Source organism: Hemiscyllium ocellatum, chromosome 6 (genome assembly GCF_020745735.1).
Source record: "Hemiscyllium ocellatum isolate sHemOce1 chromosome 6, sHemOce1.pat.X.cur, whole genome shotgun sequence".
In the NCBI taxonomy this organism is placed as follows: domain Eukaryota; kingdom Metazoa; phylum Chordata; class Chondrichthyes; order Orectolobiformes; family Hemiscylliidae; genus Hemiscyllium; species Hemiscyllium ocellatum.
In genome coordinates, this window is record NC_083406.1 from 77352104 (window position 1) to 77364667 (window position 12564).

At 38.7% G+C, this 12564-nt stretch overlaps 1 protein-coding gene across 3 annotated transcripts in view; it reads left to right on the forward strand.

Moving 5' to 3' along the window:
* The window catches only part of aasdhppt (aminoadipate-semialdehyde dehydrogenase-phosphopantetheinyl transferase), an 86537-nt gene extending 80216 nt beyond the window's left edge, over positions 1-6321 (forward strand). For 2 of the 3 annotated variants that reach the window (XM_060826678.1, XM_060826679.1), the window contains exons 5-6: positions 506-583; positions 3784-6321. In XM_060826678.1, the coding sequence (XP_060682661.1) occupies positions 506-583; positions 3784-3945 (240 nt within the window). In that variant the 3' untranslated portion in view covers positions 3946-6321. The remainder of the gene's footprint in view (positions 1-505; positions 584-3783) is intronic. The other variant, XM_060826680.1, reaches the window with a different exon arrangement.
* The last annotated feature ends 6243 nt before the right edge of the window (positions 6322-12564 follow it).

The window sequence follows — 12564 nt, forward strand, 5'->3', positions numbered from 1 at the left end:
GCTGCGCTTTTCCAGCAACACATTTTCAGCTCTGATCTCCAGCATCTGCAGTCCTCACTTTCTCCTTTGGGTAATTAGAGCCTGGTCTGGCCAGCAATGTTCACATCCATGAATTGATTTTTTTAAAAAAAACTACATCTACATCTTTCTTGAAAGTTTTCTTCTTTTTTCCCTCAACAACTGGCAGAAGATTCCGGAGGCTCACCTCTCTCTCTGGGTGAAGAAATTCTCCTCACCTCTGTTGTAAAAGGCTTACCCTTTACCCTTAGACTGTGACTGCTGGTTCTGAACTCCTTGGTCATCGCGTGCATCCTTTCTGCATCTATCCCGTCCAGTTAGCTAATTATTAACTTGACACCTGTGCATTAGTTCAGATTAATCATATTAAGATGGTTTTGTTTGAATTGTTGAAGATACATTACAGTGTGTTCATCCACTTCCAGTTCAATGTCTCACCTTCAGATGTACAAAACTAAGATGATTTGAACTTTATTTTGTTTACTAGGAAACTATTCTGGATGATAATCATCATGTTGCTGTTGCACTTGGCAAACCAGACATGTTTGGCAAATATGCTCTACAGGTAATTAAAGCTACTGACTATTGCATAGTATTTAGGATACAAACAGTCTGTTCATTCCAACAGATTTGGTGGCTACTATTTTCTAATTTAAAAAGTATTAAAAAGGAAAAAATATTGCAAGGTATGTGGGCTTCACTGCCCAGGCCAGCTTTCATGTCTGTTTTCAGATTTCCCTTTAACTGAGTGCACTGCTATGCTTTTTAAGGAAGCTTGGGCGGGGTGGATTGGCAGGTTTTCAAAAGGAGCATTTTGATTGCATAAATGGGGATAAGCTATTTTTGCTGTGAAGAGTCAGGAGTTCCATAGCGCAACACTGTAACGCAGAAAAGATGGGAGAGAGGTTCATTTCTCTCTTCTACTCAATGATGAATTGTTGGACTTGGAGTGCTTTTACCAGGAATAATGGAAATAAGATCAGAATTTTTTTTTTAAAAGAAAATTGATCAATATTTGAGAAAAAAAACCAGAGACTTGGGGTGAAATGCATAGCCATTTTAGAAATCCTGAAATGTCATGATAGGCCAAAAGGTGCTATAAAATTTATAAGTAACACAAAGAACTATCCAAAAGATGTGTGGTGAAATATAAAGTTAAAAATCACACAACACCAAGGGAAGTCCAGCAGGTTTATTTGGAAGCACTACTTCATCAGGAGCAGTGCTCCGAAAGCTAGTGCTTCCAGATAAACCTGTTGCACTATAACTTGGTGTTGTCCCAAGCCTCCAACTCGGCACCGCCCTCTGGATCTGTTCATCACTGCCCCCTCTGATCTATCACCTTATCCCTCACCTTCATCCACCTCAGTTACCTCCCCCCAAACCCTGCCTCCTCCCATTTATCTCTCAGCCCTGACCAACAAGCCTCATTCCTGATGAAGTAATTATGCCCGAAATGTCGATTCTCCTTCTCCTCCTCCTCAGATGCTGCCTGACCTGCTGTGCTTTTCCAGCATCACACACTCAACTCTGATGTCCAGCATCTGCAGTCCTCACTTTCTCCTCCTTAATGAAGAGTCTGTCTAATTTTTAAACATAATTAATTGAATTTGTAGAATCATTGTTCGATAACCTGCATTTATATTGCATTTTACTGTCTGTCTAATGCATTCCAAAGTGCTTCACATAACTGAATTAGACAACTTGCTTGATGGGGCATCTGCTTTGTTTGGTGAAAGGTCTTACATATGACAATGAGATAAATGGCCCTGTTGGATGAGAGAAGAACGGACAATCTATGAGTTCCATGATCTTCTTTGAAAGGGATTTTTAATTTTCATGTGGACAATCACACACTGAAGGGGCAACCTAGATTAAATGCTGAAGCATTGAAATGGAACTTAAACTATAATTTCTGTTTGAAGGAACGAGTGCTCCTAATTCAGCCAAGTTGACACTTGTTTACAATAAACTCCATTGCTTGACGTTCAGTGGCACTCAATTTAAAATCACATTTGAGATTACCAACCCATGCTTTGAATACTAGTTCAGCTTCACCATAATCTGTCAAGGCCCTGCTGCATGATATAGCATTGTTTACTGCATTGCACATTTAGTAATAAAAGTAATTCTCAAATGGTCACTGTCAATGTTACCAGATTTTGTAACACCATTTAGTAACACTTTGGCATACACGTGAATTACAATTGATGTACATAACGATAATGCTGTTTCGCAAAGAGGTATTGACTTCCTGTAAAAGCAAACTTGGGACATGCAACAGTGTTCTTGCATATCCCTGTGCAATTTGCTGGCTCCTCTGCCATTATTATTTTTGAAAGAGCTATTAGACCTGAGACCGCTTGCAACCACCACATCACCTCAGGAAAACTTTTGTGGCTTTGTAGAATTCATATGTTGTTCCACTATGAAACTAATATTTGCTGTAGGTCCTCTATTTTTTTTCTTCCCAAATCAATTCAGTGCAGCCAATGAAAGAGGCCAGTGAGCCTAATTCAGAGCTTTCTGAGTTTTCAATGCACATACTTTAGTGCAAGCATTCACAATGTATGGTGTTTTGTTTTGTACATCTTGAGAAATTGGCAATGCATTTTACTTCAAGTTCTCCAACTAAAAAACTAATCAGCTTACCAACTGTTTGTTAGAAATGCACCTCATTTGGTTTGTCTCAAGTACCACCTTATTTTTAACTTTTTATAGTTATCTTTTTGCCTCATTTAATTGGAATAGAGGTCATCCCTTCACTTGTTATTCTTTACTGTTGATACTTTACTCACACCATCTGACAGTCTTGATCACCTGCACAGACCTATTATTTGGCCTGACGACACTCCACTCACACCATTTGTTATGATCTTTTGATCTTTGTGCCTATAAATTCTATGTCTGTGCGCTTCTCTCTTACTTCACTTGATGAAGGGGCAATGCTCTGAAAGCTTGTGATTTCAAATAAACCTGTTGGACTATAACCCAGTGTCGTCTGACTTCTGACCTTGTCCACCCCACTTCAATGTCACCACCTCCACATTATGAGTAATCAGTCATGTAGGAGTGAGATGAGATATTTCTTTGTATAAAGGGTTGTGAATCTCTGAAATTTCCTACTCCCAAGTGCTGTGGATGGTGTATCCATGGCTGAGATTGACTTTTGGACACAAAGGGAATTGTGGGAAAATGAAATTGATGTCAAGGATGAGCTATGAGATTGTTGGATGGTAGAGTAGGCTCAAAGGTCTAAATGGCCTAACTCTGCCCCATATAAATTATTTGTATTCTAACCTTTCTATTTATTGTGACCATTAAGGAGCTAACTTTCATTCCATATTTATTAATGAAATTTAAATTCCATCAGCAATATGGTGTGATTTGAATTCATGTCCTCAGAGCATATTAAGCCTGGGCCTTTGAATTACAAATCTTCTAATGCTATCACAATGCCACCAACTCCCATAATGCTGCATACATTACATTATACCCCAAGAATTTTGTGAATAAGTGTAAGATACTTTGTTAAATGGTTTTCCAAGTATTTAAGTGATCTTTCTTTCACTTAAATAACTACTCTTAATGTACAAAGGTAAAAATCACACAACCACCTGATGAAGGAGCGTCGCTCTGAAAGCTAGTGTGCTTCCAATTAAACCTATTGGACTATAACCTGGTGTTGTGTGATTTTTAACTTTGTACACCCCAGTTCAACACCGGCATCTCCAAATCATGACTCTTAACATTTTTGTTTTGCAGGTACAAGAGGATATTAGTCAAGAACCACCCCAGTTCACACTCTTGTCCTTTAACGATCTAATCTCATCAGCCATTGCTATGGCACCAGAGGATCCTGTGCACTGGGAGAATTTTCAAGCCAAACACAAAAAAGCAAGTCGTCAACATCGGATGCCTGTATGACATTACTGTGAGGAGCAAAACTGTCAGTAATGTATCTTGGGTATCTTAATCACAGAACCTTGGACAACCAAAGGAGGCAATGCACATTCAAATCTATTCTTTCCAATTCCTCAGAAAGAGTTTTTCTTCAGCATTTTGCGGAATGATGTGCTGTTTGGTTTTGAGTTCATGATTTATGATGCTGAGTGTGACATTGTTATATTGACGGCTTTTTATTTGACAATGTGCTTTTGAAGAGCAAAAGTGAAAACAAAAATATCTTTATTACAACCAAATGGACACGAAGGAATAGACTACTCTTTCAGATGATTCATGAAGAAATCAACTACTTGATGAAGGGCTAACTGCAGTAAAAATACGTAAGATTCACTGCTGCAAGAGAAATCCAGAGAAGCAATTTCTTGCCTTGCTTAGGCAACATATTAGGCAGTACCTAACCATACAATGCTTCTTTATTCTTGATATTTGCTGCATCCTACAGGACTAGATGTGGCCATCTGACAGGGATAGAGCAAGATAAGTGCTGTCCCTTCAAATGATTTCAATGTTCTCAGCATATAAATATAATCCCTTCCATCATGATATAAAGTGTACATCGTCTGATGAGCCTCAGTTTGTTTTTTATTATGGTAGAAAACACTTATCACATTTGCCTCAAATTAGTGAATTATCAGATTTCAAATTTCAAATCAGGTTACAGAAACTAAGTGTTTACTGTTTCACATATAACCAATTTCATATTCAGTTTTCTCTTCCATATGTGATATGGTTTTTTGCTGAATTTGCGACAAGGCTTTAGCCTGGACCCATTTAATTAATTCATGGGAATTAAGGAGTTGAAAGAGCCAACTGGTTCTCTGCCTTGTTTTCAGTCAAAGATAGTTCTGCATGTAATTTCCCATATTGTAAGGGGTTGAGTGAAATTAACTCAAAAAAGTTCTAAGGAATTTTACAAAGGGAACATGTTTTGGTGCCACCTAACCCTGATGATGCCCATTCATTCTTGTTCCTCCTGCTCCAGAAATCCCACCTCTCTCTCTCCGCATCACAGAAAGTAGCTCAGAAATATAGAAACATAGAAAACAGAAGCAAGAATAGGCCATTCAGCACTTCGAACCTTCTCCGCCAAATCAATATGATCAATACTAAGCATCCTACTCCCACTTTCTCCCTTTCCTTTGATCCCTTTAGCCTAAGAACTGTGTCTAATTCAGTGAAAATATTCATATTTTTGGCCTGAACTGCTTTTTGTGACAGAAAATTTCACAGGCTAACCACTCTCTGGATGAAGAAATTTCTCCTCATCTCAGTTCTACATAGTCTACCTCATATCTTGAGGCTCTGACTCCTGGTTCTGCATTCCCCAGTCATCTAGACCCTGTCTAATCCTGTTAGAACTTGGTACGTTTGCCCAAGATCCCCTCATTCTTCTAAACTCAGGAATTAATACTTTTAAAAGAATCTTTGACATAAATCCTTTTTATTATAATCAAAAACTGTGTATAATTCTCTTTTGCTAGCACATAATCTAATAATGAGGCACCTAATTTGTTGGTTACTTATTCTGAGCCTTGAACATCTTAGTGTGTCGGTATCTTGTGTGTTTTTCTCAACACTGCTTCCAGTTTGTTAATCTTTTTTATGTTTACTAATAATTAGTAAACATAATTTCTTTTGCATTTACTCTTTTTTTTCCCCTTGCTTGCAAAGTCCAGCCAGTCCTCTTTGCGCACCTCACCTTCCCAAGGTTTACAATGTTGGTTCAGTAATTCACTTTATTAGAACCCAATCTGAATACTTTTGTTCATTTGCAGTCCAGTTGCACAGTACAATTCCACTTTTTCTTAAGAACCAAGTTTATCAGCAAACAACAGTAGAAAGCTAACCTTATGCAAGACTGATTCAATCTTGTCTCCAAATACCTGTATAAAGAAGTACTGTGGAAAATAATTAGCTTTTCTATCAAATTACTGGAGCTGTAGGAAACAGGAAACTGTATCTAATTATATTTACGAAGGCTAAGGGGAGAAAAGCCTTTAAGCCACAGTGTTTTAATTGGTTGATTTGTATATTTCTACTTCAACTTGGTATTTACAATTCCTCCCAGCCCTTCAGGAATATCAGAGCAATCTATGAAATTCAGTAATTGCTAATAATTAATGAATGCTTCTTGGAGGTAGTATATGCAAATGTTTGCAGGTTCTTTGATGTGGAACTAACATCAAGTGATGAGAAAAGTCAGTGGTTCAGAGATGCTTGGATAAACCTTCATGATCGATTGAAAATGAATGGGGTTATACTTGAGGCTTGAATAGATTATTACTGGGATCTGCATTTTATATGTACTAGGACTTTATACACTATTTTTCTTTGCATAATCATTATTTTTACTGAAATAAATACATTACATTTTAAACATTAATGCTTCAGGGTGTTTTAATATGAAGTAATATTGATGAACATATTTAAATGTATCTATGGATCACAAAGCATAAAATGATTTATGTTGTAACTGCTGCTGTAGTAGGTTTTTAATGACTTGTAGCTGTCAAATTTAGATCTGTCCAGATTGACATGATATGACCTTTCATTCTGTGCAGAATCACTCAGTGAAGATGCACTCCAGCTTTCTGACTGGGATTTTAATACAATATGAGAAAGCATGCTGTCAATCTCCAAGAGGCTACGTGAAGAACAGCAACAGGATGTTTCAGTATTTATCCACAACTGTCTCTGAAGTCATGTTAAGCACAGAAGTCAACAGCTGAATTTTTTCAGCCATGTCAGCCCCTGCTGGGAATAGGTCACAGTTCAATTGTTTGTGATTAATCCTTTGGCCAAATGATCACTGGGGAAAAAGAAGAAAAATTAAAACATGAAAACATATAAACACATTTGGCTGATAGAACCTATTGCAGGTTTGTTCAAATGGCAAAGCTTGACAATTTATAAGCATAGAACCATAGAACATTAGTATTGTAAATACCAACAATTTTCACTCAGACATTTGATATCATAAAATGTCCAAAGGTATGTCATGGGAGTAATAACAAAGAGATTGATTAAAGAAATGTCTTAAAGGTGCAGTCAAAAGTGGAGATAGAAGATGTTTAAAAATAATTCTAAAACTTTAGGTCACAATAACTGAAAACTCAGTTGCCAATGGTGAAGCATAAAAATGAGCCACTGCAGTATTATGCATGGTCTCCATACCTTCTTTACCTGGGCATCTAGCTGTTGATTTTCTTTGTGCAAAGTAACTTGTTTATGAAGCAATTTAGCACGTATTCAGGATGTCCCAAATTAATTCAATTGAAGTGTAGTGACTGTTGTAGATGCATGTAGCAACCAATTTGCACCCATCACGATTCCACAAATGGGAAATTAGATGACTGGCCAGTTCATGTGCTGTTTGGTGCTTCTGATTTGGAAAACATGTTGATCTCGTTGTGTGAAGAACTTGCTTCTCTTTAAATAATATTTTTTGTCGATTTGGAAATATCTACAATCAGCAGAATTAGGCTAATTAGGCTTCTTCTCTCACTTTCTCTTTCTGCCTCTCCTCTCCAACCCATCCAAACACAAGCACAAGTGAATACTTCAACAGTTGCCCAACATGACAGTTCATGTTAGCAATAAATTGTCAGGGTGCTCCATTCTACCATAGAACTACCAAGTGAAATCTGCTAACAATTCTGCATTTAAATGGCCTTTTAGAAGTAATATTGTTTTCTTTACAACTGCAATTAGTGATTTTGCAATTGCAGAGGATGCCCTTCCTGCCCATGCACAGTTGCAATATTAATGATAAACCCCCGAAGCTACCACTGATTAGCTCCTAATAATTGGCTAAATCTCACATCTAATTACTTATTGAGATGCAAGTAATTAAAACAGAAGTGGACATGAACTCCTCTTGACACTAATATCATATGCTGAAAATGTGTTGCTGGAAAAGCGCAGCAAGTCAGGCAGCATCCAAGGAACAGGAGAATCGCGTTTCGGGCATGAGCCCTTCTTCAGGAATGAGGAAAGTGTGCCAAGCAGGCTCTCTTCCTCCCTCTACAAGGAATTCAGTGAGTCCCTCTCTCACTGCACACCCCAGGTCATCTCCTCTGCCTATCACCCTCACCTTAACCTCCTTCCACCTATTGCATTTCCAACGCTCCTCCCCCAAGTCCCTCCTCCCTACCTTTTATCTTAGCCTGCTTGGCACACTTTCCTCATTCCTGAAGAAGGGCTCATGCCCAAAATGTTGATTCTCCTGCACCTTGGATGCTGCCTGACCTGCTGCGCTTTTCCAGCAACACATTTTCAGCTCTGATCTCCAGCATCTGCAGTCCTCACTTTCTCCACTAATATCACATGCTCAATCACTACCAAATACACAAAAGTATATTGTTAAGCTGTTCTCAGATTGTAATTACTCTAAGCCAATATCTTTCAAATCCATTTTTTTACATGAAAATTTTGAATTTTCCAGTATTTAAACTAATCTGAATGATGCTATCCTCAATACTAGCCATTCCAATACTAGCAGAGAAACTAAAAGGAAAAAGATAGCCTTTGTGATAATTGTATACGTAACGTTAAAAAAATTATATGATTTGGAAATAATAGGGAATCTAGATCCATTACACTTGGGGTGTTCTTGCATTGAAGGAGGTCTGTGCACCTTGGGGGTTAGTGGCAAAAAATGGGATTCGTGAAACGTCATTGAAAACAATAACGGAATCCATATAGTGCTGAAAGGGGCTATATGGCCTATCAAGTCTGCACCAATCCTGCAAAGGGCATCCCATCCAGACCCAGCACCTCACCAATTCTCATATTTACCTTGACCAATCTGCCAAGCCTACACATCCCTGGACACTATGGGCCAATCCATCTAACCTGCACATCTTTGAACTGTGGGAAGAAGCTAGAGCCCCTGGTGGAAACCCACACACAACATGCAAACTCTATGCAGACAGTCATCCAAGACTGGAATCAAACCCAGGTACTTGATACTACGAGGCAGCAGTGCTAACCATTGTGCCAACATGCCATCCAGGGATTGCACATGCTTCTGCTACCTTTCAAATAGTAAGCTGGACTATGGAAAGTTAATTATATATTGGTAACATCGAAGGTCAGAGCTCATTAAACAAAGGTTATTTGCATATGTTATAATTTGAGTACTGGAAAATGTGAAATTGCAAAGAAAGGATGAGTTAATTGAGTGAAACACCAAGGGTATCCAGATTTCAAATAATCTATAATAGAATAAGAGATAGCTAGAACAAGGAATAATACTTATACCAATGGTTTATGAAAGACAACTGCAGTATTCGGCTGCTTCTCAAGAATGCAAATAAGAAGAATACTTTTCAAGGCAAGTAGATGCCTTAAGATGCAGATGAAGAACAGAGAAGCATATACAATTTCAGGAGTCATTCGTCTCAAAAAGGAGAAGTATTGAGTAGAAATGGAAAATGCTGGAAATACTTAACAGATCAGGCAGACCTGTGGTGAGAAACAAAGTTAATACTTCAGATCATTGACTATTCATCAGAACAGCTACATTCCCTGTGAGCATTTCCAGCATTTTTCTGTTTATATTTAAGCTTTTTGGGTCAATTTACGTTCAAAAGTAGTGTGTTTGGAGGAATACACTTGTTCATAGTATCCTGGTTGACTTCTTGTAATTATAAGTAAATACTGAAGTCGGTCGTTCGACCCTTTGAGCCTCCTCCATCATTCAATACCAGCATGGCTGATCTTCTCTCTCAATGCCCCATTGTTGCTTTCTCACCATAATACTTAATGCCTCTAATATTGAAATAATTTATCAATCCCTTTTTTGAATATACTTACTTACACAGCCTCCACAGCATTTCTATCGTAGTGATAACACAGGTTGACCACCCTCTGAGTAAAGAAATGCTTCCTCATCTCAGTCTTAAATGGACTGCCCCATATCATGAATCTGTAAACATAGGTTCTAGATTCCCCAACCATAGCAACATTCTCCCTGCATCTATCTGTCTAACCCTGTTAGAATTTTATAGGCAGGAAGACCAAAACCATAATACCCTGGGTGCAGTATCACCAAGGAACTGTATGAAAATAATAAGAATCCCTACTTCTAAACTCAAATCCTCTTGTAATGAAGGCCAACATGCTATTTGCTTTCCTAACTGCTTGCTGCATTTGCCTGATTTACTTTCATTGATTGGTGCTCAAGGACACCCAGATCCCTTTTTATATCCATATTTCCCAATATATCACCATTTAAATAATACTTGACCGTTCTGTTTTCCATACTGAAGTGTATAGCTTCACATTTATTCCATTACACTGCATCTGCCACGTGTTTGTCAACACACTCAACCTGTCTGGATTGTCCTAAAGACACATCCTCTAATATAACAATTAATTCCCTCATCCAAGTTATTTATATATATTTATATCATGACAACTGTAGTCCAAGCACTTATACCTATGATATATCACTAGTCAACCCCTTCTCCCAGAAAATGGAGTTTAGTTCGGATAAATGCGAGGTGCTGCATTTTGGGAAAGCAAATCTTAGCAGGACTTATACATTTAATGGTAAGGTCCTAGGGAGTGTTGCTGAACAAAGAGACCTTGGAGTGCAGGTTCATAGCTCATTGGAAATGGAGTCACAGGTAGATAGGATAGTGAAGAAGGCATTTGGAATGCTTTCCTTTATTGGTCAGAGTATTGAGTACAGAAGTTGGGAGGTCGTGTTGCAGCTGTACAGGACATTGGTTAGGCCACTGTTGGAATATTGCATGCAATTCTGGTCACCTTCCTATCGGAAAGATGTTGTAAAACTTGAAAGGATTCAGAAAAGATTTACAAGGATGCTATCAGGGTTGGAGGATCTGAGCTACAGGGAGAGGCTGAACAGGTTGAGGCTGTTTTCCCTGGAGTGTCGGAGGCTGAGGGGTGACCTTATAGAGGTTTACAAAATTATGAGGGGCATGGATAGGGTAAATAGACAAAGTCTTTTCCCTGGGTTGGGGGAGTCCAGAACTAGAGGGCATAGGTTTAGGGTGAGAGGGGAAAGATATAAAAGAGACCTAAGGGGCAACGTTTCACGCAGAGGGTGGTACGTGTATGGAATGAGCTACCAGAGGATGTGGTGGAGCTGGTACAATTGCAACATTTAAGAGGCATTTGGATGGGTATATGAATAGGAAGGATTTGGAGGGATATGGGCCGGGTGCTGGCAGATGGGGCTAGATTGGGTTGGCATATCTGATCGTCATGGAATGGTTGGACCGAAGGGTCTGTTTCCATGCTGTACATCTATATGACTCTATTCCCACTCTGTCTTTCCAGTCTGTCCACTAATTCTCAATCAATGCCAGTATATGACAGTGCAACAATCCCTCACTACTGACCCTCCATTAGTGTGGCACTGACTCATTACTGACCCTCTGACAGTGCAACACCCCCTGCAGCACTGACCCTCTTACAGTGCAGCATGCCATCAGTACTGACTCTCAGACAGTACAGTGCTCCCTCAGCACTGACCCACTGACAGTGCAGCATGCCCTCAGTACTGAGTTTCTGATAGATTAGCACTCTCTCAGTACTGAGCCTCCAAGAGTGCAGCACTTCCCCTCAGCACTAACCTTCCAAAACTGCAGCACTCTCTCAGTACTGACCCTCTGACAGTGCAGCACTCCCAATCCCATGTGCTTGCTTCCCAAGTGTTCTATTATCACATCTTTTATAATAGATCTAGCATTTCCTTCACTACTAATATCAGGCAACTTGGCTGCAATTCGCCCCCTTTCTTAAATAGTGTGTTTACATTTGGTGCCCTCCATTCTGCAGGAACTGCTCTAGAGTCTACAGAATTTTGGGAGTTCACCACCAATGTATCTAATACTTCTAGACTCACTTCCTTTAGTACCCTTTCGTAAGGTTTCCCTAGGATGTTCATTATCAAACACCAGGGTTTGTCAGCTTTTAATCCAATTAATTTTTCTAACACTGCTTTTCTTCACTTTGTTCCTCTCACTAAACCCTTGGTTCTGTGATGTGGGAAATGGTGAATTCTTGACAATACAGAACCAAAATTCTTCTGCCATTTCTTTTTTCCCTATTATAATTTCCCCCATTTCTGATTGTAAAGGATCTACACTTGTCTTTGGTAACTTTTTCTTTTCATATACTTATACAAACCTTTGCAATCTATTTATATGTTATCTGCAAATGTTCTCTCGTATCCTGTCTCCTCCTCTTGATCAATCTTTTTGATCTCTGTTAAATTCTAATCTGCTGACAGTCCTCAGATTTATTGGTTTTTCTAGAAGTCTTGGATCACTTTTGATCAAAGGCTATCACTAATTCCTTTTGTAAGCCACGATTTAGCCACCTTTCTTGCTTGATATTTATGCTAGATAAGGATGAATAATTCCCATAATTCAAAAGTAAGTTCTTTAAACATTAGCTAGTATCTATCCACTGCCAATTTTTGTAGTAAGGTTTCCCAATTGTTGCCAACTATGCCTCATACTTTCTTAGTTGCTTTACTTAGATCCAGGACCCTAGTTTTGAATTCAACTTCTTCACACTCCAACTTAATGAACAATCTATCAT